Genomic DNA, 27,953 nt, shown 5'->3' on the forward strand with positions numbered 1-27,953 from the left:
GTTTACGTTGTGTAGAAATGTATATAATTCACTGCATGTTGTGTTTTGTCATCACCTTCAATTGATCGCAAGTCTTACCTTCACAAATCAGCAGCTTGTCATTGTAGATGAAACCAATGGGGCATTCGCACCTGAAGCTGCCGATCATGTTGATGCAGACTCCATTCTCACAGACTCCTGGGATTTCCCTGCACTCGTCGATATCTATCCCACGAGGAGGAGACAGAGGGATGAGACATGAAGATAACACACTTTACCCTTTCCCCCCAAATCACACTTAATGGGGAACTCTTACCAATGACCCGTCCAGTGATGATGTCGATGTAATATCCTGGTCTCGCACTGCCGCACAGAATCTCAAACTTATCTGAGTGGACACAAGACTCTGGTTTTTATTTCTTGTACTTCCTCCACACACACGTGTTCTGGCACAACTGAGGATGAGAGCTCACCGGTGCTGGGCACAGGACACTGCTCGCAGGGTTTATTCCATGCCCGGCCGATGTTGTAGGAGCAGCAGCACATCTTCTTGGTCATGTTGAAGGTCAGCTCTCCGTCACACGTCCGGTTGTCGGAGTAGAAGTTCCTGTAGCAGTAGCTCTTCCTCATGTCTGTGTGCGTTTGTAAGGAAAAAAGCAAGAAGGTTAATTCTAATCTGTCACCGGGCATGGCATGTTACTGTTTGGGCGGAGTCATGCAGACGCACCCATGCAGTTGTTTCCCCCGTTGACCTGCATGTAGTCCACGGGACAGATACAGGTGTAGTTCCCGATGGTGTTGTAGCACTGGCCTGGGCCACAGATCCCTGGTCGTTCACACTCGTTGACATCTGACGGCAGAGACACAAAGAAATGTGTTAAAAGTTGTGATGAGTACAGTGTCTGGTAAGGAAGGAGGAAGGAAACATATCATGATACATATTAAAGAACTGGTGAACTTCATGTATGCAAAACATTATGAAAGAACTTTAACTTTAAAAAAAATGTTACATCTTATTTGCTGTTTATTTCTTCCTATGGGGATATTGTTAGTACATTAACCCCTTATTTCATCCATCCATCTCTATATCTATCTATGCCACCGATCCTTTGAGGGTTGTGGAGGAGCTGGAGCCAATCCTAGCTGACCTTGTGCAGCAGCTTACTGAACATCTCAGGTCTAAAATGACAACTTCAAAAGTCTTTGCACTATTATTCCTTATTTCTCTATTTTAAATTGTTCCTCCACCAGCATTATTACCACATAGCAAATACCTTAGTTCCTTCTGACCCGGCCAACAGCTGACACACACCCGCCCTTTGTTCTTGCAGCCAACAAACACGCTAATTAAAATGCCACCAGCCACATGTCATTGTCTAACCCTTTAGCCTGCTCTTCTCCTCCCTGTTTCTCTTTTCTAAACATCCTTCTCATTTATCTTCCCCCCCCGCCCATCCTCGGACTTTTTCTCCCTCTGTCATCTCTGCCCCGCTGACAGTGGACTCGGCGTTCTTCCCCTGAGGAGAGGGCTGACCACATCACAGCCTCGCTCCTCTGGACGCAGTTAGGCGTTCATCACCATCGTCCCTGTGCTTTGCTTGGTTAGCAACAGACACCAAGTCGAGTAGACACACATTGAGGGAGAATCAACTGCAGAGATGTCAGTGGGACAATGGGGCTATGTCTTTGTCCCAGAGCTTTTTCCCTTTCCCTCTCTCTCCATGTGTCCTCGACGGCTGGACTCAATTTCCTTCCCACTGAAACGTCCCAGGGCGAGCACTGGAGAGGAATAGGTCACCTGTACGTTTAATGGTTTGACGGGCTATAAGTGATACATGCGTGTGTCGGATACCTTCACAGACTCTGGTTTCTGGGTTGAGGTCGTAGCCTCTCGAACATTCACACTGGAAGCTCCCGAAGGTGTTGATGCACTGTCCTCCCTGGCATAGGCCCGGCAACTCTTGGCACTCGTTGATGTCTGCCAGACAGCGACAGAGAAGGGAAACACTCAGTGGCATTGTGGGTAGGCGTGGTTTAAACATGAGGGTGTCTGCCAATGTGCCTGACCGCATGTAAACACATAATAGCATGTTGCTGTCTGACCTTCCAAGATGACAGTGATCGGGTTTGGTCTGAAGCCTTCTCCTCCAGGACAGAGTGTCTTGTACTCAGCTGTAACACACAACCCCACAGCAGATCACATTAACCAGCAATAATGAAAACACACACGAGCCACAGTGCGTGTCATTGTTGTCTTGCAGAATTTGATCGTAATGTGTTGCCGACGGTGAGATATTGAAGTGGTAGGGTGCATGAAAAAGAGGTTTCAGGTCTTTGGCTCGTGTCGTGTCGCACTCTGCTCTGCTTCCTCAGAACTCAGAGTTATCCACAGAGCCCAGTGGACCGGACATGGCTGCAGCTTCTCAGAGGCAAGCATTTCCTCGCGCTGAGTCATTCCCTGTAATGTCTTGAACCATCTGTTGGCAATTTCCAAGCAAGATGCACAAAGCGGACTCATCTTCTCCAGATACAACAACTGCAGCAAACTCCTACTCATGGCGCTACAAGAGCAGGCAGCACTTGGATAACTCTTTGTTAAAGCAGGTAACTCGTGCCTGATTTATATTTTGGTGTTCTGGTTATGATTTGTTTTTCCTAGGTTGAGTTGATAAGAGAAAAACTTAAACCAGTTCAATGGACTGGTGCCAAATCGGTGCCTATTGATTCATTTTGTCCTAAAACAACTAATAGATGGATTTTAGAGGGTTGTTGATCAAAGCCAGAGACCGTTAGATTACTTTCAGACTCTTAACAGAACAAAGCCTTTGACTCTATCACTCAGATGATTCAATGATGGAGAACAGGTGACCAGCTCTCTGTTCAGCAGGGGTGCTGCAGCTTCAGGGCTTTTGTGGACTGAGTCCAGCAGCAGGTCTTTACTCGCCATGGCTCAATTACTGCAGGTCACTTTTACAAGCCAACAGCAGACTAGATACGATGGTGAACTAACTAATGCATGTGTTAAAACATGAACAGCCACTAAATACAATTGTAATTCACAGGGTGTAAAGGCGGCTGGTCCATCCTCAGCTGTACAGCTTCACTATGGCTGCCGACCAGGAAGTGTGTCATGTTAACTCAAATCCTCCTACTTGGCTGTGCATCTCTGGCTAGACGTCACAAACCTGAAACACAAAAATAAACAGGCATGGTGCACCCAGTGTCTGAGTAGCTATGGGATGACTCACTTGAGTTGACGTAGGGGCATGATTCACATGGATTTCCCCAGCCCTGGCCCAGGGAGCAGCAGCAGGACGCCTTCGAAACACCAACTCCTATCTCATTGGAGCAGTCCAAGCTCTCTGACGCATCTCCTCGGGAGCGAACATCCAGGAAGCAGCTTCCAGAGCGAGTATCTGTTCACACACACACACACACAGTCCAGATATGGATGTGTATCTGGCCTTTGCTATGAAAACACGCCGACAATTTCCAGGGAGAGCTTGTTGAGTCTCACCTACACAGCCCACCCGAGTGGGGTTGAGTTCAAAGTCTGCTGGGCAGTTACAGTGGTAACTTCCAGGGATGTTGATACACATTCCATTGATGCAGATGGTCGGGTCGGCACATTCATTGATATCTGAGAAATGAAGACAAAGTAGCAGTCAACAAAATCTCAACAACAAAATCTATATCACTATTTTCCACGACAGGAGGAAGAGCAGTGACCTTTCCTTTGTATCTTTCAAATTGCCTCAGTTCACTGGGGCACAAAGAGAGCATCACTGGGGCGGGCAGCCGCACTGGTGTGGGTTGACTGGTCTTACCTGTGCAGTTTCCTCCACTCCTGTCCAGTTCATAACCAAAGCTGCATTCACATCTGAAAAGTCCTGGCACGTTCAGACATCGTCCATTGACACAGATGTCAGAGAAGGTACATTCGTCTATGTCTGTAAAAGACGAGGGGGTCACGGGGGGGGGGGGGGGGGGGGGGGGGGTGAGAGAGAGAGAGAGAAACCCAGCTGTGAGGGATTAGTGGATCATGGGATCATGGTGGAAAATTGGCAGCCAACAATAGGAAGTGAAGGCCACTCACCTCTGCTAAAGAATGACAGTTCTGGGGCAAAAAAGATGCCCAGACATATCACGGCCGACACACACACACACACACATATACAAAAGCAGAGCGGCAGCCAAGGTTATGAAATTGTGCTCTATCCGCATCATTAGACTCTGCACAAGTCATTACTGTCCGGTCCTGCCCAGAGCGGACGGAGGGAGGACCTGGACAGGTTATTTAAGGATGTTTGACAAATCAGCACAATGAGGTCAGGCAGCTCATTCATTTGAATCCAGCGAGGCCTTATCGCTGGAAGCACGACTCACACCAGTCGGCCACCAGTCGTAAACGTGCTCAGGAGACACAGCCCTGGATTCCCTACGAGCTCCCTCTTCAACGTGCTACTCTGCTAAATCACTTTATCGAGCTACACTAGTGTCTCAAACAACAACTTCAGAAGATTAATGTCTGGAATCAGTTGAAGATTCAGACTGACTTGCCTTTCGTTAAAGTGTTTAACAGTGAATAGTAACAGGATGAGAAGATTCTCTTTGAGGAATGAATAATGTTTGTTTATAATAACAGTCACAGTCAATTGTTCTTCATCATCAGGGAAAAGGCCCTTTCACTTAGAACATGGTTTGCATTGCCAATGGGTTCAGACCGAAAATTCCCCAAAATCCTTCAGAGCTATGTCACTATGGTACTCTGGGTACTCCCGGCCATTTTTCCTGCTTCTTTCCCTCTTTCTCACAATGTTCATTCCATGTCTAGCTCTGTCTGTTGTATACTTCCCCTGTCCAAAACACTATATCTCGATTTCCACTTGAAGGCAACATCTGTTTGGACTGGTTGTTTCTCCAAATGAGAAAACAGAATATTAACCAGAGCCGGATGGGTTTAAATCCCAGAGGTCTGAACCAGGATAGCGAGAAATGACAGTGTTGTGTTGTCTTACCCTCGCAGGCCTTGCCGTCAGTCGTGGGGAAGAAGCCCATGTCACATTCACAGCGGAAGCCTCCTGGCAGGTTCAGACAGTGGCCGCTCTCACACAGGTTGCCGTTATCTGCGCACTCATCGCTGTCTGTAGGGGTGATCACACACACACACAGAGTCCGTAAACACAAAATGCATCAGCACATTTAAACAAAGAGTTTGCTGTTTGACACTGTTGTGTAATGTGTGACCTGAGCAGTAGAATCCGTCTCCAGAGAATCCCTCCTTGCACGCACAGCGATATGAGCCCATGGTGTTGAGACAGTCAGCGTTGTTGTTGCACATGTGTGTTCCATTGGAACATTCATCCAGGTCTGAAACACAACACAAGTACAGTTAACTTCTTCAGTCAGGAAAAAGAAAGAAACTGTGATATTTGATGGTTTTCATACTCCTCAAAAAACTCAATGAATGACTATTAACTTCTCCATCTCATAGAATGGGGGCCAAAAGTCTGTGGCGATGGTACATATAAATACTGCGAGATACTGTGTAATACCCTTTAGCTACACAAGCAATACAAGTTCACAGGATCACCTCATTGTTGGTATTTACCGACTTCAAGTAAAAATCACCAGGAAGGAATTGTTACCCTTTGTCTGGTTACAGAATTACAGAAATTCCTTTATGATAGATCTTGGCTACTAACAAAGCATGACAGCAAGTTCCATTCTATATATAAAGCAAATGATATATACTCCGTCAATGGTCCCATTCAGTGTCAGCCTTACCTGTGCATTTGAGGCCGTTGCCGATCCACCCTGGAGCACAGCTGCACTTGAAGCTGCCGGCGGTGTTGGTGCAGGTAGCGTGTCTGTCACAGTTATGGGCTCCAATCTCACACTCGTTGATATCTGAGGACAGGGAAACAAAACAAGATGCCATGTGAGGAGAAGGGAGAAGAAAGGACACCGCTCTGATGGTCTGATGATCGGGGTCTGCGTTCTCCCCCCCTGTGGGGCTCTTGGCACCGGGGAGCGAGTTGATGCTTGGTTTGAATTGAATAAAGGCAGCAGCGTGAGATGACTGAACCTAGTGTTTCTGGCCCCCTGCTGCAGCCGTGAGGAGCTGTGTTCCAGAGCAAAAGGAACAAACGAGATTCTCATGATCTCTGATACTAATAAAGCTTCCTGCGATGGCTTAATGAGCAGACCAAGCCTCTTTTCATTGTGTGTCCGGAGAGCTATAAAAAGGCCAAGAGGGAGAATCGTGTCCTAACACTCAGGCCTTGTTCTGTCTGCTCTGTCTAAACTAACATTTCTGAGGTTAGTTTAGTCAAAGCTCACAGCTGCACAGACACGGCACCTCGGACCTCCTTCTAAATGCTCTTGTTTGGGTTTCTCACCACCGCAGCCGTCAAGTTGGGACACTTTAATCCCTCTACCAAATATAATTTCTACTGAGATGTGACATGGTGTTGTGCTAGCTCTGTAAATAAACATCACGTCACGATTCCTTGTACTTCATCCTGGCAGATGTAGGATCGCGGCTGCGGCCAAATCACAGATCACGGTGGCAGCTTTCGTAACCAATGAGGATCTACATGAAGCCGCTGCTGGCAAGAAGACAGTGTGAATGTGGCTTTGACTGTGCAGCTCTTGTTCCTCAAGTGGTTTCTGACATGATCGACGACATGGCACAATGGGAAAAAGTCTGTATGGAACTACACAACAATGAAGCGCCGCTAATCTGAGCTAAAATAACTCCGGGAAACCTTGAACAACACAATACTCGGCCCTGAGCCTGAGGCCTGAAGGTTGCAGCTCCGATAAAGAAGACTGTACAAGTGCGTGTGAGTGTGTGTGTGTGTGTGTCTCTGTGTGTGTGTGTCACTGTACATCAAGGAAAGCCATATGAACTCGATCAAGATGTTAGGACTTATAAACTCATGAGACACACTCCTGTCTGTGTGCCTGTCTTTCTGAGGGTAGTAATTCAAAACACTGTCAATTAAAGATTAGTGCTGCTGCTTTATAGTCTTCCTGAGGAGAGGGTACGGTGTATTTACACTGCATTTGATGACCGGGGTAATATGAGGGCTGGGAGCGAACCGATCTCCCTGAACTACAGATGGAATTAAAGATCGTTCCCCCCCCGAGCCTTTGATGACAGAGCACAACAAACACACACATTCTCATGTGGAAATGTAAAAAGCAAACAGGGGCTGTTGCACGCGAGAAATGTGTCAGCGGCCACAGCTGGTGTCAAAGGAAAGGTTCGATTTAACTCGGCTAATGTTTGACAGATGAGAGGCTAAGATGGATAGTGGGGAATAACAGATCTGCCGTCAGAAGTGGGGACATGTCAGGTTGTCTCTCACTTGTATCTGTCTATCTGTCTCACTGCACTGTTTGTCCAAATGTCCTCTAGTATGACCTCCTCTCTGAACACCTGGCTGTGCAGTAACAGGCTCATTTATGCTTGCTTTCCTTTAGCTATGCATAAGGAAACGAAGACTTGCCAGTGCTCTGCTTTAATTTTGTCCATATATGTGCATGTCTTCTGAAAGCTTACAGAACAAAACAGACAAAACAGAGTCTAGCCAACAGTTCAAGCGAGGCAACCGTAGGACACGAGCCACCATAAGATGCTGCTCACTAGCAAAGCAGGCTATTTGCTGGGGCCCCGAGCTGTGACAGGGCCCCTGAGAGCGGCACAGTACATCCACAGCAAGGACAGTTTTATTAGAACCCTAATGAATGATCGGTTACGTACGGGAGACTGTAATGTCCCCATGGTTGGAACTGCCACTAGCTCTTTGCCAAAAGGCTTTAGGCGGTTGTTAGATGTCAGGCCTCCCAGGTCCGTTTCGCCTGGGGCTCCCCCCTATTATGTTTAATCCCAATGAAACGCTCCTGAGAATAAACTAAGCTGCGGTTATGCTTGATGGATTGGTCACTGCGCAGGCCAACGGTGACATCAACACCTGAAGCCCTTCCCTCTTATTCTTGCACATGAGTTGTTGGGACTCTCTCTCTCTCCATAAAGATAAGTGTTGAAAAATGTGCAATCACAACACTGGACAGGGGCAAGAAGAAGTCCAGAGTAGATTAGTAGATCGCAATCGACCTGTTGGTGACTTCTCACCTAAACTTATTGTTGTTCATTTGCAAGAAAAACATTCTATTGTGTATTTTGTCTTGCTTTAACTCACAGTTTTACACAGTCTCGTCATTTAGCAGAAAGAAAATTAAATCATCAGGTTTAACCTCCTCACCCTGATCCCCTCTTTAAAGTTAAGAGCCTTGTAAACTCCACCAGTATATCTCCACCCAGTCCGAACTTTCCAATGTACACAGGGACACAGCGCTGCGTAAGTGTATGTGTAAATCCTCGCTCCCCTTCCCTGACTTCTTAGTGTTGGGGAATAAAAAAATTCTTGTGGGAGCTTCATCAAGAGCTGGATCAGATCTGGGCTTGCGAGCGCCGCTCACACGCTCAACACGCACACACATGCGAGGAGACTGAGTCCACACACATACCAACGTGGTGGCGTAAGGCAATTCAACAATGAGAAGCGATTTCTTATGCATTTTTTCCTTGGGATATATTGGAGGAGGGGATCTTTCCTGAAAAAGAGTAGCAGGTTTTGTTCACTCATCTATAACAAGACATCCTGCCTGCCCGAAAGGAATTAGCATCTTGATTCCCTGGTATTCTGGGGCTGAGACTCCAAACCTGCGAATCAGAACCAGCTGCTTTACTGCAACCCCAGGTTTCTCAAAACAAGCATCATACTAAATGGACACTTTGATGGGATTAGAATGAGCAAGTGTGTGTGTGTGTGTGTGTGTGTGTGTGTGTGTGTGTGTGTGTGTGTGTGTATGTATGTGTGTGTGTGTGTGTGTGAGAGAGCAGGAAGGTACAAACCAAGCTGTGTATCTGCATCTGAAGGAAGACACACTGCTGCTGCTGACTGTGTGTCTGACTCATTTCGATGGCCGAGGGACGAAGCCAGATAGGATCTCTGTCTAAACTCTCGACTGTCCTTCAACCCCAAATTTTTAAGTGGCCTGATAAATCAAACTTTCCTCCGGGTGGAAGGAGAAGTAAGTCCAGACGAGAGAGAAGGACTCTACCAGTCGGACGGACTTTGTATTTATTCGTTTTGGAGCCGTTACAGGTGATGACGTGCGGCCGAGCTCCTCCAACCATCACGTAATGTTTAACTGACTCTTAATGAAAGAGCAACAAAGGGATAAACAGAGGTGCAATGTGATGCATAGATCTGACGGGAGGATGGTGATCTCACTGCTCCTGCTATTGTTACTGCTGGAGCACGTGTGGGTTAATATGTGGGTGTTTCTTATCAAGTCAGACAGGAGCTCTTGAATGAGGGTGAGTCATGTCAGAGCTGCTTCTGGTTAACCCGACATTTTCCCCGCATCCTCACATTTCTCACCTCTTAGACACACATACACACACGCACACACATAAACACACACACACAGGTTTGGGCAGCGATCAACCTCATTGACCTCCATTCAGGGTGGGCAGCCTATCCACAACCTTTTCCTGAAACTTAGGCATGGTTATTACTTGCCTAACCCTAACCCTAACCCCAACTCTAACCTAAACCTTCAATTGAACTCAAACTAAATCTAAACTTACAATATACCTTCACTTCAAAATTGTATTATTTACGTTATGGGGACTTGCATTGGTCCCCCTAGGGAAGACAAGTCTCCCAATGTTAACAGACTTGGGTCCTTGCTACACAAGTGATACCTGGACCACAAATACTCAAACAAACACACACACACACACACAGACACACACCTCTCCTTCAACACTTTACCAGCAGCCGCTCTCCACTGACTCACCCTCCTTTCCCTCCCGTCGTGGTCCTCCACTGACAGGACATTTTGTTGTGGGTAGGAACACTTGTGTGTTTATGTGTGTGTGTGTGTGTGTTTGATTCGTTCACCTGTGCAGCCGGTCGATCCCTTGCGCACAGAGTATCCCAGTTCACAGTGGCAGATGAAGGATCCCTTCGTGTTCTCACAGTTCCCACTCAGACAGATGTTTGGGTTCAGCTCACACTCGTCCACATCTAGACAGAGAGGGACGAGACGAGTGAAACGGAGAAGCAGCAGGAATGTTGATGTGCTAAACACAGCTACACCAAAGGAAAGGTTATAACTATGAATAAAACTGATTGAGCTCATTTGTTGATTTCGCCTGAAAAACTGTTTATATAAATACATATTTATATAAAGGCGACACACAACAGAATAACATCAGGAACTATTAAAATGTGTTTACTTTTATCAAATACAGCAATAAAAGCTGATGTGTTCATGCACAAGTCCTGACATCATCACTGTCAGGTTATTGTTTCTCCCTCAGTGGAACCAGACGTCTAAATGTCACGTCTTCCTCCTCAGCTTAAGCAAACTAACACACTGTTCACTCTCTTATCATTCCAAAAGCAACGGCATAACTCTCAGTTCTCTCATACTCCGGGATCTGAGTCATTACGTGCTGTTCTCGTGACTCACAGCTTGGATAACCATGAAGACGATCATTACGCTCTTACAGTAAATCCCAGAGAACCCCCTGGATTTAATAAGAGGAGAGAGTGGAGCTAAAGCGTTTTATTTTTTGGGCGTAGAAACGTGCGTCTCTCACCCAGACAGGTTTTCATATCCTCGGATGACATGAAGCCGTCGAAGCAGAGACACTGGTACGTCCCCGGGGTGTTTGTGCACTGGCCTCCATCACATGTGTCCGGGTTCTCCTCACACTCATCGATATCTGAGCACACAGACGACACACAGAGGCACACCGGCAAATCAGGAATGGGAACAGATGAATGTAGAGGACAGGAAACACGAAAAAGTGAAAGTAATCTAGGTTTTAATGTTGAAGTGTTACAATAGCAACTCAAGATTATAACATAAAACTCCACTTTAGGGGGAAAAGACTGAACCGTACAGAGAACTCTGGTGCACGTTTTCTTTTTTCACTCATAAATCACCGAGGTCACGTCAGGACACAGATTTCAAAATTACATAAACTGAGTAACGACGAGGGAGTTCTTCTTCTGCAGAAATTATCCTTGATCCCTGACTCAATTCAGTATCTGTCTCTGGTAATTAGAGGGACAGAGGAGAGGGTCTATGACCGACACAGGAAACCTAGTGTCATTTGCTGAAACGAACAACAGAAATGCTGTTAAACTGACGGCTGCATTAATCATTAAGCACCACTTCTATTATCTAATAATACTTTGGCCCTAATAACGAATGAGAAGTCCTAAAGTTTGTCTCTGTGTATGTTTGCTTTGAATTAATGCCAGTCAAATTATAGCAGTGTCTCTCTTCTGTATAAATGAGGTTTCCTGATGTGCTCTTTTACTCCTGATCAGGTCTATCTAAACACAAGCTGTGAAGTATTGTTGTACCATTTGTGTCATTTACAGAAACTAGAATTGCCGCCCCATGGTTGTGTAACTCCACCAACCAATGCAGTCTCAGTCTGTACGTATTCTCTTATATCCAGATTCAGTCTCTGTGACCTTTGACCACTGCAATCTGATCAGTTCTTTGAGTCCAACTAACAACTGGTCTTAGTGAACAGTTCTGCCAAAGTAGAAAGGATTCTCTCATGTGTTCTTAATATAGTACTTTCCCATGACATTAGGGGTTTGTATGGCCACAGTGTCCTTAACATTTGACCTTTGACTGACACATTCTAATCACTTCCTCCAAGAGGCCGAGTTAACGTTTGTGCCAAATTTGAAGAGTTTCCCTCAAGACATTCTTGAGATATCACGCTCACAAGGCAAAAATCAGCTTTTTGAGGTCACAGGGACATTGACTTTTGACCTTCGACCACCAAAATAGAATAAGTTCATTCTCGAGTCAAAGTGAATGTTTCTACCAAATTTGAAGAAACTCCCTGAAGGGGTTCTTGAGACAACCAGAAAATTAAATACCTGCGGTTGATGGCTGTTGCAGGCACGGAGACATGAAAACTTAAACTGTAACACAACTCTGAGAGGGAGTTTGCTCTAGTTAATAATGATAATGTTATAAAGGCCGGGGCAGACAGGAGAGGCAGATGTTCTTACCAGTGCAGCTTCTGAGATCAGGCATCAGGGCGTATCCACTGTGGCAGCTGCACTCGTAACTGCCCTCTGAGTTGGTGCAGAAAGTCTCACAGCCGCCGAACTCAATGGTGCACTCGTCGATGTCTGACAAGCAGAAAGACAAACCACTGTCACACACTGGTGGCATCTGTTAAAACCAGCTGTTGTGTATTTGTGTTTGAAGCGGTCGGTACCTACCCACACACTCCACTCTGCTCTCGGTAGATTTGTATCCCGTGTCGCAGGTGCACTGGTATCGGCCGATCATATTCACACACTGACCGTTCCTGCATAGCCGGTCACTCAACTCGCACTCATTGATATCTGTGATAGGAAAAAGGAATTATTAATATTCTACACAATGAATGCAGATAACTTTGTATGAGGGTTGCTCAGGAGATGGTCAATGGAATAAGTCACACGCCCCTGAACGTCAGTTACTTCACCTGCCTTCAAAGTGCCCTTGAGCAAGGCAGCTACCTGCAGCTAGCACTAACAAGTAGTTTTTATTATGAATGAGCAAGTTGATTGTTATAACAAGCATTAGGGTCGTATTGAAAGTAAAAACTATTCTGAGATCTCATGGATAATGTTTTGATATTACAAGATACAGACAAGAACGTGCAACTTTTTTTCTCGTATTATTACTTCGTTCTCATAATATTATTACTATTCTTGTAAATGTATGTCTTTTCTATAATATTTTCTTGTAATGTTAAGGCATCTTGATGTGGTACTCCATCAGAGATTGGAAACCCCCCCGCAAGAAAGACATGTTCAAATCCCTTGTTTTATCTGGCCGACAGTCCAAACCCTTCTAAACTTACATGTTTACATTTGAGACTTTTTGGATTAAACAATCGACTGATTACCAGGATAATTGACTTTTAATTCTATGTCGATGAGATAATAGTCTAACCCTCTAATGGTCTCAGCTCGTGTGAATGGATTATTTTACTGAGCACCTGCGTGAGACCAGTCAGTTAAAGTGACGCCCATCAATCAGTGTTCAAGTTCAAACTGTGACAGATGTTTCACGATTGGTTCAGAACCTAATGTCGATAAGTTCCAACGAGGAATCTGACATCATTAAACTCATTGTATTAGACAAATGTATTATACAAAACTAAAGAGATAATGAAAACCATTGTCTCAGATGAGGTCGGCATTCTTTCATTAATTGTTTTATTAGTTTGGTGGTTAATAAAGTTAGTGAATGAGCTTTAGGGGCCGTGATTGTTACATCATAGACTGAAACCTCAGGCCACAGCATGAGGTCATCAGAACGACACCCAATGGTCAACTCAATGCTATGAGCTTCAGTCTGTAGTTGTCCAACAATAAAAAAGCACTTCAATTGTCAGGTCCTTTTTTTTTTGTAGGGGAACGATTGTGTTGTCGCTACATGTCGAGTCAAGTTGGTGCTCATTGTGGGACATGTTGTGTTTCTCTTTAATTTGAAGGGTCTGGCCGTTTTATGTAAGGTGACTTGAGATCCTAAAAAGATATTGAAATGTAAATGTAAACAAGAAAAAGCTATTTAATACAAATTATCACTAAACACAAATGATTCAGGATAGTATTACAAGTACTGTTTTTAGAGCAGTGAAGAAGAAGAGGTGATTTCCTGTAGTTTTAGCCAGAGAAAGCTAAAATATCAGTGATTCGGAAATATCTCTTCTCAATCTAGGAATTGTTTTAAATTCTAAATGTAGACGTTTTTTACATTCCGACACACCCACTGGTCCAGAGTTCAAATCAGCCCATTTATTAAAGAGTATACTGTGTACCCCACACGTACACAGAGTGAACTCAAACACTCCCACCCACCCACTCAGCCTCAGTGAGCCCACACACAGCGGCAGCCGGAGTACACGGGGGGGGGGGGGGGGGGGGGGGGGGGGGGGGGGCTGGTTGGATCCAGAGCTCACTTGTCATTCAAACTGTCAGCTCTGTGACGACACCATCTCTTCTACTCACCCTTTCATCTCCCAGGAAACCCCCCACTCATTCCACATAGATCACCCGAAGAAGAAAGGGAAGCGTTGGCTCATGACTCACCGAGACAGGCCGAGCCGTCCGGGGCGATCTCGTGTCCGTCGGGGCACACGCACTGGAAGCTGCCCTCGTTGTTTACACACTCGCCCCCCCGGCACAGCAGAGGGTTCCTCTCACACTCATCGATGTCTGATAGGGGAAAAGAAGCCACACAACCATGTACCACACACACACACACACACACACGCACACACACACAGGCAGAGTAATGCAGTGTTAGGGTTCAGTCACACTGGGACCGGCCTCTTCAAATATTTGTTTCACCTGTCGTCTATCGGATTGATGAATTCTTTGGCCCGTTTACAGGTAAAACTTTAACTTTGACCTGAACATTAGTGAGGCTCCAGTGTAAAGGGAGACTCTGGGTCTGGGACGTCCTGATTCATCAGGAGCAGCAGAAACGTTAAGAATGTAGATTGACAGAAACAAAAATAAGTTTGTTGAAATAGTATTTTGGTTAGCCTGCTATTACAGTCAGCAGCGACAGCTCCTGATTGATACCCTGTCCACATTATTTCCAGTCACAGATCCTTTTTTAACTTTTTGCTACAGCGTGCAAGTAAACGTTGTCGCGCCAACTTTTTGTCTAATGGCGGCTTTGGGCCAACACAAGTACCGAGACTCCATTTTGTGTGTATACCGTTCCTCCCAAGGATTGAATCGAGCGGCGTCGAAGGACTCGACCACAACAGAAATAGAACATGAAGTGTTTTCACAGATGGCAGAACATTATTACTCGTAGCTTCATATTAAAATAAGAAACATTATGCCGGGGAGCTGATTGTGTGTCGCTCACATGCTGCTCAAGTTTCTAATAAAGGACAATTATCCTGCAGACTTTGTGAAGCAGTTGTTCAGGGTGATTGTGGCGACACTTGGCGTGAACACACTTGTGCTCTCAACAGCACACAAGGGTTTAGACAAAGTCACTTTAACCCTCCTCTCTCACACACACATATATATATACAACAGTACACAGCCTGGAACCTTCACATTACATCAGCCGTCTAAACAGCGAGTTCCAGGTCTGGCATGTGAGTCCTAGCACCTCATCTGGAGCTTATGGAGGAGATGGCTGAGTGGTTACTGGGACGAGGGCTGTGACTGGGACGAGGGCTGTGACTGGGACGTGGGGTTGTGACTGGGACGAGGGCTGGGACTGGGACGAGGGCTGTGACTGGGACGAGGGCTGTGACTGGGACGAGGGCTGTGACTGGGACTAGGGTTTTGACTGGAACGAGGGTCTTGACTGGGACAAGGGCTGTGACTGGGACGAGAGCTGCAATTGAGACGAGGGTTGTGACTGGGACGAGGGCTGTGACTGAGACGAGCGTTGTGACTGGGACGAGGGTTGAGACTGGGACGAGGGTTGAGACTGGGACAAGGGTTTTGACTGGGACGAGGCCTGTGACTTGGACTAGGGCTGTGACTGGGACGAGGGCTGTGACTGAGACTAGGGCTGTGACTGGGACTAGGGCTGTGACTGGGACGAGGGCTGTGACTGGGACTAGGGCTGTGACTGGGACTAGGGCTGTGACTGGGACGAGGGCTGTGACTGGGATGAGGGCTGTGACTGGGACGAGGGGTTGTGACTGGGACGAGGGCTGTGACTGGGACTAGGGCTGTGACTAAGACAAGGGCTGTGACTGGGACGAGGGCTGTGACTGGGACGAGGGCTGTGACTGGGAAAAGGGCTGCGACTGAGACGAGGGCTGTGACTGGGACGAGGGCTGTGACTGGGAAGAGGGCTGCGACTGAGACGAGGGCTGTGACTGGGACGAGGGCTGTGACTGGGATGAGAGTTTCGACTGGGACGAGGGCTGTGATTGGGATGAGAGTTTCGACTGGGACGAGGGCTGTGACTGGGACGAGGGCTGTGACTGGGACTAGGGCTGTGACTAAGACAAGGGCTGTGACTGGGACGAGGGCTGTGACTGGGATGAGAGTTTCGACTGGGACGAGGGCTGTGACTGGGACGAGGGCTGTGACTGGGATGAGGGCTGTGATTGGGACGAGGGCTGTGATTGGGATGAGGGTTTCGACTGGGACGAGGGCTGTGACTGGGACGAGGGTTGTGACTGGGACTAGGGCTGTGACTGGGACAAGGGTTTTGACTGGGACGTGGTCTTTGTGGCGGGCCCTCCCTGTGCTTGGAGACCTTGGTTGGCCGGCAAAGCTACATGCTCTCGGATCCTTTAACCAGGTGTGAGCGAGAGATCGAATTTTTCCCAATCACATCCTCACAAAAAGTAGATTTTCATCCCGTTGAGCCGAAGAGGTCGTGTGTATCGTGACGCCTGTAGGTGTGGGCGGGGCTTGAGGACTTGTCACTTACCCATGCAGTTCTTCATCATCATGAAGCCGCTCTCGTAACCCTCGAAGCACTCGCACTCAAAGTCCCCGGCTGTGTTGACACAGCGGCCCTGACCACACAGGTCGGGGGAGATGCGGCACTCGTCGATGTCTGCAGGAGAAGAGGAACATTTTTAATTCGGTTAAAAAACGTTATTTAATCCAGGAGTAGAAAACAGGTGAAGCAGTTAAGCTAAAATATGAATATAAATGAAAGGAAAAGAAAGCACCAACTATTCAACAAAAGGTAAAAACGTCAGAGAAAAGCTATAAAACATCTAAAGGTTGAAATTAAAGGTCTTCAGGCGAATTCTGCCAAAGTCTAAATCTAAAGGCCTGATCCCCTTTTTGATTTGAATCCACATTTTAAAACACTCAGGGCTAGAGACTGGGATATCACTCATCGGGGGTTAAAAGGTCTCAGATATCATTTACTCACGAGGAGCCCATAAATTATTTCAAAAATAAAGTAACGACACACTGACACTTAAACCTTAAACGACTGTGTGCACATTTCAACAGAGCAGTAATACAGCTAACCAGACGACAGGGACCGGCTCCAACACGTCCACAGCAGCCAGATTCCCATTAGGGTGCATGAAGTATGTGAACGCAGGCGATGGCTTTACACCACTTTGCTGTAATTGATGCTGGCTGAGGGATTGGGAGCAGGGGACTGGTGGAAAAAGGGCTTGACTTGTTCAGATGCAATGCAAAAGCCACAGTGTTGTTGTAGCTGATGAAAACATTACAACCAGAAAATAGAAACTGGGGAAGTTTGTCGGCTCCAACAGGAGAAATAAAATCAAGATTCTTTACTCACTTGAATAATCATTGTAAAGTTTATCAGCTGTTGTTTGTTGTTTAGTCAATAAAATGTTGGATAATGATGAATTAAAACCATAAGATAAACAATTATCAAGCTTTAATTTGATTGACTAATTACCCCAGGGGGTCGTCAATCACGTAACAGCAGAAACACGGAGCCACACGGAGCATCGGTTTCTATTTCAGTCTAATGTGCTGACTTAGTTTTGAGTTTCTAGTTTGGTGTTGATGGGCGACGTGATCGTATGAATCCAATGTAAAACAATCATATTCTACACACGAGTAAAAGAATTCAAGATAAAATGATGCAGTCGTTGGATTTAACTCAATTTCTCCATCATGCTGAAGTTGTTTAGCTATAAAAGAATATAAACATCTATGAAGACATCTTCTAAAAGGTGTAAATAGCTTAATGTTACATCAGTTTTACAATTACATCTTTTACATTTACCACCTGCTGTTACATTTTCAACTTGAGCAGGTTTGTGGTTTTTTAATAAAAAAAAACATGACATTTTCTATAATGGATTTTATGTTTTTTTTGTATATTTTGGGCTCGAATTTGTTGATATACTATCTGAAAGTGAAAAAATGATTGTCTGGTTATAAAGGCAATGTTGTGCTAAAGAATAAAAACCTGATACCCAGCAATGGTATGGTAAAAAAGTTTATGTGGTATAAAAATGTAAAATGTAAACTTTTAATGTTCCTGTCCGCTGAAGCTGTCAAATGCTTTGTGCATTTTAAAATGTTTAATTAACTGTATTGTTGACTGTTGTACGGCGACCTTGAGTATCCTGAAAGGCGCCTTAAAAATAAAATGTATTATTATGATTATTATTAAATCAAAAGGTAACAAGGTTCCTTCAGAAATACTCACCAGTACAGTTCCTCTCATCCGAGTCCAGGGCGTAGCCGCTGTCACAGCGACAGCGGAAGCTGCCGATGGTGTTTCTGCACCGGCCGTTCGAGCACAGGCTGTTGATCATCCTGCATTCATTGATATCTGAGGTAAAGAGCAGAGGGACAGGTGAGAGACAGCAGTTGAAACAACACAGAGTCCTGGGAGTCTCTGGAGGGGACGCTACCTTTTAGGAAGGGCCGGCCGTTGATGAAGTCCCCCCTGTGTGAGAAGCCTGGGCCCCGGGGACAGAGACGTGTGTAGTCCGTCCCGCCCTTCTCTGGACATTCATCGCAGTCGGGGCCCCAGGCCACGCCCACCGAGCAGCAGCAGGCGTCCACCCGGTGCTTCCCCGGGATGGGGGCCCCGCAGCGCTCGTCCTCGTGGGTGAGGTAACACTGCTCCGTGCGCAGGTCTGAAACACACAGAGACAGTTAGAAGGAATCGCACACAACAACACACACTGACTCACATATACATTTATATATATGTGTATATACCCACCAATACACGTCCTGCCGCTGACATCAACAGTCATCCCTGGAGGGCACTGGCAGAAGAAGGAGCCCGGTGTGTTGATGCACTTGCCGTTGATACACACTCCAGGGAACACTAGACACTCATCCACGTCTGACAGCAGAGGACACACACAGAGCAACGTCAACAGAAGCTCCAACTGAGTCTCACACTCCTCCAACACAAAGTGAGTGTGAGCATCCAGAGCTCTGTGGCATCGAGGCAGAACTCACCTTCACACACGTTCCCTCTGGCTCGAGAAAAACCTTTACCACAGATCGGATCTGAAGGGGGGGGGGGGGGCAAGACAGATTAGAATGTGGTAAATACTCAAATGTGTATAATGGTGCAAATGAATCAGCTCACCTTTTTCACATTTGGCACACGGGCTGTTCCAGGCCTCTCCCAGTGTGGCGCAGCAGTGGGACTTCAGTGTCGCCCCGTTGATGTTGACCTCACAGCGGTTGTTGACTATTTTCAGCCAGCAGGTGCTTTTTGTTGTCTCTGTTTAAAAAGATAAACAAAACGTACAACCACCAGGTATTCAATATGATTTATTTAAATGATTGAGAAAAAAAAACTACTACTACTACTTCTAATAATAATAATATCAATAATGATAATAATAATAATAATAAGAAGAATAATAATAAGAGTGCTCTTTCTCTATATTTTTACAAATTAAATCGCAGCGTTTTCAAAATATTTGTCATATATTTCTGAAATTTAAAGAATATTCAACCCAAATTTCTCACATTGTTTAATGTGATTAATCCCTATGTGTTTTTAAACAAATTTTTACATTGAATCAAATACAGTTTTTCTAATTATATCAAAACCAGAACACTAGAAAGTTCACTGACCTATACACTCCAGCGCCGAGCTGTCCAACGAACTGCCCATCGAACACAAACACACAAAGGACCCTTGGCTGTTCACACAATCTCCATTAATACAGGGGCTGGACTCACACTCATTCACATCTGTGGGAGACAAAAACAAACTTCAACTTTTATTCTTTTCTCTCATCAGTCTGAGTTCACCCATGCGGTTCTGAAGTGAGACTGTACTGTGCTACACAATGAGCGTGTCACTGACCCTCGCACACATCGCTTGCCGGATTGAAGCGGTATCCTTTAGGACACTGGCAGGTGAAACTGCCCGGTGTGTTCCTGCACAGCCCGTTGTCACAGAGCAGCCTGTTCATCAGACACTCGTCGATGTCTGAGGAAACACACACACACACACACACACACACACACACACACACACACACACACACACACACACACACACACAGATGACTTCCCTCACACAGTCCTATGATATCAAGGCCTTTGACATCACTACATTAGATGAAACTTCACCTACCGACACAGTTTTTGCCCGTGAGGTCGACTTCGAAGCCGTCATTGCAGGTGCACTTGTACGTCCTCAGCATGTTCTCACACACTCCATTCTGACACATTTCAGGGTCGAGGGCGCACTCGTTAATATCTGAGAAGGTAGAGAGATGAACTCATTGATTATCAGAGAAAGACAAATTAATGCAACGATTTCCTGTAATTCACGTGTCCCTGTTTTTGAATTCCAACAGAAACAAAAAACCTTGTGGCCGTTACCTCTTCCATCGCCTGTTTCACCGATGCTGTTGGGGCAGAGCACCTGGAACTCAGCTACAACACAAACATCACAAACACCAAAGTTAAATTGATAAAGTGAGAAATAACAGCGTTTGAGAAAACGTCACATTTACCTTAATCCCAGAAATCTCAAAGCAAGACATTTACACCGTGTTATTATCTCATTTCCAGACTTTCTCATTTACCCGAGATGTATATAAAACCTTCTCCTTAATGTGGTGCAGCTCTGACGTCTGTTGACACAGGAACTTTAATTGGCGGGACTAATGAGAAGTGACTGCCGTGTGTGTGTGTGTGTGTGTGTGTGTGTCTGGTGTGTGTGTGTGTGTGTGTGTGTGAGGAAGCTGTCATGTCTCCCGATCATCAAACTGAAATCAATATGTCACAGAAGACTCAGCGTCTGATCTGTGCCCTCCTGACTTTCCCAGGTGTGTTTTCTTTTAAATGTAATGCAAGCTATGTTTGATTGTGTGTCTAAGTGTGTGTTTGAGTGTGTTTTTTTTGTTTGTGTGTACACATGTGTAAAGGGTGGAGTGATTAGAGTGTCCCTACCAGAGCTCTGTGGCGGGCAGGGCTGGCAGGGCTCCCCGTAGGCGTACTCCGTGCTGGCGCAGCAGCACTCCGACTTGGTCACGGCTCCGAACAGCGGCCGCACACACTGTCCTCGCTTGTAGCCGCCATAACACGTACTGCGCATATGTGTGTCTGTTTCAGACAAAACATGACAAGACAGCGGATGAGAGACATTGAGGAGGCGAGAGCCAGACAGAGAGAGAGTGAACCAGAGAGGCGGGGGCTCCAATAAACAACAAGACCGGCAAAACAAATGGTTGTTCTCTCCTCATGATGTCCAGGGATTTGAGGCATTATACTGCACTGATATCATCCTGTTGAAAAACCCAGCCAGACTGAATAACAGCATTTTAGTACTTCCCACACAACACACACAAAGAAACTTCTTTCAGGGGGGAAATGTGGGAATGTTGAAAATAAAGCCATAAACAGATCTGGGTACTGGGGGGGGGGGGGGGGGGGGGCTGAAGCAGGAGGAGGCCGGAAAACATTCATCAGTGTTGACCAACATCTGCTCATGGATGACAGTGAGCGTGTGGGTGGGGACAGGTAACAGGATTTAATAGGATATCGTCATTCTACGCCTCATTCAGGTTTGCTTCTTTTTTCATTGTATTTGTTCGGCTTAAAAAAGTGGGACAAACGTTTAGATCTTTATCTTAATGTTTAGATATTAATTAATCGTCCTATCACTGTAAATGAAGATGTACCCCAAACCTAAAGCTGATTACAGACATGAACTCTGGACTTTGCCAGATCAGACGAAATAACAAGAACAGGTAAATGCTCAGAACGTTCAGGCGAGGGCTGGGGTCTGGACGCAGGACGCAGGAGACAGGAGACAGGAGACAGGAGACAGGAGGCAGGAGACAGGAGGCAGGAGGCAGGAGGCAGGAGACAGGAGGCAGGAGGCAGGAGACAGGAGGCAGGAGACAGGAGGCAGGAGGCAGGAGGCAGGAGGCAGGAGGCAGGAGACAGGAGGCAGGAGACAGGAGGCAGGAGACAGGAGACAGGAGACAGGAGACAGGAGACAGGAGGCAGGAGGCAGGAGACAGGAGACAGGAGACAGGAGGCAGGAGACAGGAGACAGGAGACAGGAGGCAGGAGGCAGGAGGCAGGAGACAGGAGACAGGAGACAGGAGGCAGGAGGCAGGAGACAGGAGACAGGAGGCAGGAGACAGGAGGCAGGAGACAGGAGACAGGAGACAGGAGACACAGGAGGCAGGAGACAGGAGACAGGAGTCAGGAGGCAGGAGACAGGAGACAGGAGACAGGAGACAGGAGACAGGAGGCAGGAGACAGGAGACAGGAGACAGGAGACAGGAGGCAGGAGACAGGAGACAGGAGACAGGAGGCAGGAGACAGGAGACAGGAGGCAGGAGACAGGAGACAGGAGGCAGGAGACAGGAGACAGGAGGCATGAGACAGGAGGCAGGAGGCAGGAGACAGGAGACAGGAGGCATGAGGCAGGAGGCAGGAGACAGGAGACAGGAGGCAGGAGACAGGAGACAGGAGGCAGGAGACAGGAGACAGGAGACAGGAGGCATGAGACAGGAGGCAGGAGACAGGAGGCAGGAGACAGGAGACAGGAGACAGGAGGCAGGAGGCAGGAGGCAGGAGACAGGAGACAGGAGACAGGAGGCAGGAGGCAGGAGACAGGAGACAGGAGGCAGGAGACAGGAGGCAGGAGACAGGAGACAGGAGACAGGAGACACAGGAGGCAGGAGACAGGAGACAGGAGTCAGGAGGCAGGAGACAGGAGACAGGAGACAGGAGACAGGAGACAGGAGGCAGGAGACAGGAGACAGGAGACAGGAGACAGGAGGCAGGAGACAGGAGACAGGAGACAGGAGGCAGGAGACAGGAGACAGGAGGCAGGAGACAGGAGACAGGAGGCAGGAGACAGGAGACAGGAGGCATGAGACAGGAGGCAGGAGGCAGGAGACAGGAGACAGGAGGCATGAGGCAGGAGGCAGGAGACAGGAGACAGGAGGCAGGAGACAGGAGGCAGGAGGCAGGAGACAGGAGACAGGAGACAGGAGGCATGAGACAGGAGGCAGGAGGCAGGAGGCAGGAGACAGGAGGCAGGACGCAGGAGACAGGAGACAGGAGACAGGAGACAGGAGGCATGAGACAGGAGGCAGGAGGCAGGAGGCAGGAGTCAGGAGGCAGGACGCAGGAGACAGGAGACATGAGACAGGAGACAGGAGACAGGAGGCAGGAGGCAGGAGGCAGGAGACAGGAGGCAGGAGGCAGGAGGCAGGAGGCAGGAGGCAGGAGGCAGGAGGCAGGAGGCAGGAGGCAGGAGGCAGGAGACAGGAGACAGGAGGCAGGAGGCAGGAGGCAGGAGGCAGGAGGCAGGGGACAGGAGACAGGAGACAGGAGTCAGGAGGCAGGAGACAGGAGACAGGAGACAGGAGACAGGAGACAGGAGGCAGGAGACAGGAGGCAGGAGACAGGAGGCAGGAGACAGGAGACAGGAGACAGGAGACAGGAGGCAGGAGGCAGGAGACAGGAGGCAGGAGACAGGAGACAGGAGACAGGCGGCAGGAGACAGGAGACAGGAGACAGGAGACAGGAGGCAGGAAACAGGAGACAGGAGACAGGAGGCAGGAGGCAGGAGACAGGAGGCAGGAGGCAGGAGGCAGGAGACAGGGGGCAGGAGACAGGAGACAGGAGACAGGAGACAGGAGGCAGGAGGCAGGAGACAGGAGGCAGGAGGCAGGAGGCAGGAGGCAGGAGGCAGGAGACAGGAGACAGGAGACAGGAGACAGGAGACAGGAGACAGGAGGCAGGAGACAGGAGACAGGAGTCAGGAGGCAGGAGACAGGAGACAGGAGACAGGAGGCAGGAGACAGGAGGCAGGAGACAGGAGACAGGAGACAGGAGACAGGAGGCAGGAGACAGGAGACAGGAGACAGGAGACAGGAGGCAGGAGACAGGAGTAAGGAGACAGGAGACAGGAGACAGGAGACAGGAGGCAGGAGGCAGGAGGCAGGAGACAGGAGACAGGAGGCAGGAGACAGGAGGCAGGAGACAGGAGGCAGGAGGCAGGAGGCAGGAGACAGGAGACAGGAGGCAGGAGACAGGAGGCAGGAGACAGGAGGCAGGAGGCAGGAGGCAGGAGACAGGAGACAGGAGACAGGAGGCAGGAGACAGGAGGCAGGAGACAGGAGGCAGGAGGCAGGAGACAGGAGACAGGAGACAGGAGACAGGAGGCAGGAGACAGGAGACAGGAGACAGGAGACAGGAGACAGGAGGCAGGAGGCAGGAGGCAGGAGGCAGGAGACAGGAGACAGGAGGCAGGAGGCAGGAGGCAGGAGACAGGAGACAGGAGGCAGGAGGCAGGAGGCAGGAGGCAGGAGACAGGAGACAGGAGACAGGAGACAGGACGCAGGAGACAAGAGACAGGAGACAGGAGACAGGAGGCAGGAGACAGGAGGCAGGAGACAGGAGGCAGGAGGCAGGAGGCAGGAGACAGGAGACAGGAGGCAGGAGTCAGGAGACAGGAGACAGGAGGCAGGACGCAGGAGACAGGAGACAGGAGACAGGAGACAGGAGACAGGAGACAGGAGACAGGAGGCAGGAGACAGGAGACAGGAGGCAGGAGACAGGAGGCAGGAGACAGGAGACAGGAGACAGGAGACAGGAGACAGGAGGCAGGAGACAGGAGACAGGAGACAGGAGACAGGAGACAAGAGACAGGAGGCAGGAGGCAGGAGGCAGGAGGCAGGAGACAGGAGACAGGAGGCAGGAGGCAGGAGGCAGGAGACAGGAGACAGGAGGCAGGAGACAGGAGGCAGGAGGCAGGAGGCAGGAGACAGGAGACAGGAGACAGGAGACAGGACGCAGGAGACAAGAGACAGGAGACAGGAGACAGGAGGCAGGAGACAGGAGGCAGGAGACAGGAGGCAGGAGGCAGGAGGCAGGAGACAGGAGACAGGAGGCAGGAGTCAGGAGACAGGAGACAGGAGGCAGGACGCAGGAGACAGGAGACAGGAGACAGGAGACAGGATGTAAGATCTCAATGACGCTGTGGAAAGTTTTTGTTCACGGCACATTGACGCCAGCGTCGGCCGAACCTTTTCGGCAAAAGGTCTCAAATCTCGTTGTCGTTTTCGAGATGACAACTTTGTCTTTTACGTGTCAAACGGACTCAGACATTGGTGTCCTCAGATTCAGCCCCTCCAGAAAAAGTCAGGTAAGTAAAACTGAAAGTGGATTTGTATCTTCTGTGTGCAGCAGCTGAACACTTTCAGAGATTCTGCCGCCAGACCGAACCAGAGGGACAAACGCCAGACACCAAAATAAACGGTGTGTGCGTTGGCTTCAGTAAATCCACGGCCACTGATCCACCTCCACCTGAGGAGTGTGTTTCTTCTTGTGCAGAGATTGGTGTGAGACGTCTGCGTGCCACGGTATCCAAAACAAACACACGAGCCGCTCCTGGAAACAGAACTCCGTCTACTCACCGACGCAGACCCGTCCGTCCAGGCCCACGGCCATCCCGGCCATGCACTCGCAGCGGAAAGATCCCTCCGTGTTGACGCAGTGGCCGTTCATGCACATGCCTGGAGTCTCGCACTCATCGATGTCTGGAAACAGAAACAGCAAAAAAATGATTTCTTGAACAGTAAAAGGCAAGAATCCATTAAAACAAACGGTTATCCTGCTCGAGTGCTGGTTGATCTTCAGGCTCCTGATTCATTAAAAAGACCAAAATGCTGTAAAGTCTTAATTTATGACCTCAAGTAAAACAAAACATTCTTCTCCCGCCCCTTAATCCCATCAGCGTATTATAATAATTATCATAATGAGCGTAAACAGCGATATGGCATGCAGGCATAACTATGTGTGTGTGTGTGTGTGTGTGTGTGTGTGTGTTCTGTCTGGGTGTGTGTTCTACAGAGAGACTGTAGATAGAGACAATGAGGTCCCAGGGCCCCTTCAGACTACACACACTTCATTAATGACTGCATACATCAGCACCCTTCACCCACACCCGACTCTGGTGTTTATTTATTCTGCCGTGACCGAACCGGGTCGGTGTCTCTGAGATCAAACGTCTGTATCTGGAGTCAAGGGGGAGGAGACCAGGGAAGAGACTTTGTTGGCTAGTTGGAGATTTATGGAACCAATCCTCAACCTTACATCCATGTAAGCTGAGGGTCTGATGTTGGGCTTTACTGTTCCATACATCGGAAAATGTCAGGCAACACAAGAAGGGTGGTAAAAGAGGACAACACCCTTTTTCGACATTTTAAGAGAAAGTGAAAAAGAATTCCCCGGATCCACCTGTTTGTCCAAATCTGCTCCAAAATGTATTGGATGCTTCCCCGGGTCAAACCCCACCCTTCCACAAAACTTTTTTTTTTGTTAATCTGCTGAAATCCAGACAAACAAACTTGAAAAGCACCGAAAACCACAACCTGTGTGTTAGAGGTGAAAATCAACTTGAGAGTTTTGTGTTATTATCAAGCCGAGGCTCTGTTATTGCAACACGGTCTCCAGGAGGACGCTGCTTTCCCTTCTTTTTTTTTTCTTCTCACATTGGACAAGTTTAGGAAAAGCTGCCTGCGAGAACTTTAGAATAGGCGGGTCCCGAATATCCACATGTCCAGCTGGCCTGCCAGGATGCTGAGGAATTTTTCCAAGGCTTTTTAGGGGGATTTCTGCCCTGTGTGCAAAGACTCACATAACAGCAGCACTAACATGCCAGAGAAGTAGCCACCTTTCAAATTAGCTGCAAATGTAGTTGAATAGAACGACCGAAGTGAGGCCTATGTGCACCGGTGATGTAAGAATGTAGAGCCGCGCTGCTGTGACAAACACACCTACACACATGCGTCCACTGCTGTCCAGGAGGAAGCCAGGTTTGCAGATGCACTTGAAGCTGCCGTCCTCGTTGATGCAGAGTCCGTTGAGACACATGTTCCTGATCAGACACTCGTCCTGGTCTGTGGACGAACAGAGACAAATTGACGGACCGAGAAACATATGCTGGTTAACATTCGGCCTCATTCTATTGTCAGTCAATGACAGTCGTGTATTTCACAATTGATAGTTTTAATGTGTGTTGTCAGAGAATCAGTTCCATCAAACAAATGCAAAGCTAAGATCGGAATCAGGAGACTAAAAATACTTCTGTTTGAACGGCCAAGTCGATAAAACTAGATCTGGGTCTTTTTATACACTCTCTGGCAGAAGGTTCATTCATGTGTAATAAATATAAGAGACAAGAAAAAGTATAAGGGTTCTGTTGAATTATAAGCAGTTTGAACAATGACAGTCCTGCACCAGGCTAAGGTACTCACTCAGGTATAAAATATATATAAATAAATTAACAGATATGGGTAAAAATATATAAAATGCAGATGTACAGTGGGTGATAACTTAAAGGGGACGTATTATGAAAATTCCACTTTTGTAGTGCTTTTACACGTTAATTTGGGTATCTGGCATGTCTACCGTCTCAAAAGGTGGCTGCATAAACAAGGGACCCCCGGGACACTTCTAAACGTTGACTCAAAAGTGTGGAAGGATGCTGCTGCTGCACCAGCTCAAGCTCCCACTGCTCCCACTGCGGGGCTGCGCTGGGGAGCTGGCTGCGGCCAACTTGACTCTGGTTCAAAACGAAATGGTTGCAAGATTGTATCTTCGTCTCCAGTAGCCATATTTCTACAGAGGTAATGGATAGCTAAAAATCCTATATCTATATGTGTATCTCGTGAAGGAGGGAGGGTGAGGGGGGCGGGGCCTTCAAAACAGGTCAATCTGAGGAGGGCTGCTTCAGACAGGGTATAAAGGTGCTGTTTTAAATGATCCTTGTGGTATTTTGACCAAAATATGTTACAGACATTTCATTAAGACCCCAAGGAACCATATCAACTGTGGTAAAATGGGCTTAATATGTCCCCTTTAAGTATGTTTTTGAGGTATATCAGAAATCCAAGT

General features: G+C 47.7%; 1 protein-coding gene across 1 annotated transcript in view; it reads right to left on the reverse strand.

Annotated features, from left to right (window-relative positions):
• fbn1 (fibrillin 1) overlaps positions 1-27,953 on the reverse strand; it is a 62,763-nt gene that overhangs the window by 16,252 nt on the left and 18,558 nt on the right. The window contains exons 15-44 of the mRNA XM_053442421.1: positions 26,834-26,956; positions 25,472-25,594; positions 20,979-21,131; positions 20,406-20,459; positions 20,155-20,280; positions 19,882-20,007; positions 19,647-19,766; positions 19,150-19,287; positions 19,017-19,067; positions 18,772-18,897; positions 18,455-18,682; positions 18,247-18,372; positions 16,522-16,650; positions 14,190-14,315; positions 12,327-12,452; positions 12,111-12,233; positions 10,667-10,792; positions 9,963-10,088; positions 5,767-5,889; positions 5,227-5,349; positions 4,998-5,123; positions 3,807-3,929; positions 3,497-3,619; positions 3,228-3,395; positions 2,083-2,151; positions 1,832-1,957; positions 707-829; positions 453-611; positions 296-367; positions 79-204 (exon numbers count right to left, since the gene is read on the reverse strand). Of these exons, the coding sequence (XP_053298396.1) occupies positions 79-204; positions 296-367; positions 453-611; positions 707-829; positions 1,832-1,957; positions 2,083-2,151; positions 3,228-3,395; positions 3,497-3,619; positions 3,807-3,929; positions 4,998-5,123; positions 5,227-5,349; positions 5,767-5,889; positions 9,963-10,088; positions 10,667-10,792; positions 12,111-12,233; positions 12,327-12,452; positions 14,190-14,315; positions 16,522-16,650; positions 18,247-18,372; positions 18,455-18,682; positions 18,772-18,897; positions 19,017-19,067; positions 19,150-19,287; positions 19,647-19,766; positions 19,882-20,007; positions 20,155-20,280; positions 20,406-20,459; positions 20,979-21,131; positions 25,472-25,594; positions 26,834-26,956 (3,711 nt within the window). The remainder of the gene's footprint in view (positions 1-78; positions 205-295; positions 368-452; positions 612-706; positions 830-1,831; positions 1,958-2,082; positions 2,152-3,227; positions 3,396-3,496; positions 3,620-3,806; positions 3,930-4,997; positions 5,124-5,226; positions 5,350-5,766; positions 5,890-9,962; positions 10,089-10,666; positions 10,793-12,110; positions 12,234-12,326; positions 12,453-14,189; positions 14,316-16,521; positions 16,651-18,246; positions 18,373-18,454; positions 18,683-18,771; positions 18,898-19,016; positions 19,068-19,149; positions 19,288-19,646; positions 19,767-19,881; positions 20,008-20,154; positions 20,281-20,405; positions 20,460-20,978; positions 21,132-25,471; positions 25,595-26,833; positions 26,957-27,953) is intronic.

This window comes from Pleuronectes platessa, chromosome 1 (genome assembly GCF_947347685.1).
Source record: "Pleuronectes platessa chromosome 1, fPlePla1.1, whole genome shotgun sequence".
Classification (NCBI taxonomy): domain Eukaryota; kingdom Metazoa; phylum Chordata; class Actinopteri; order Pleuronectiformes; family Pleuronectidae; genus Pleuronectes; species Pleuronectes platessa.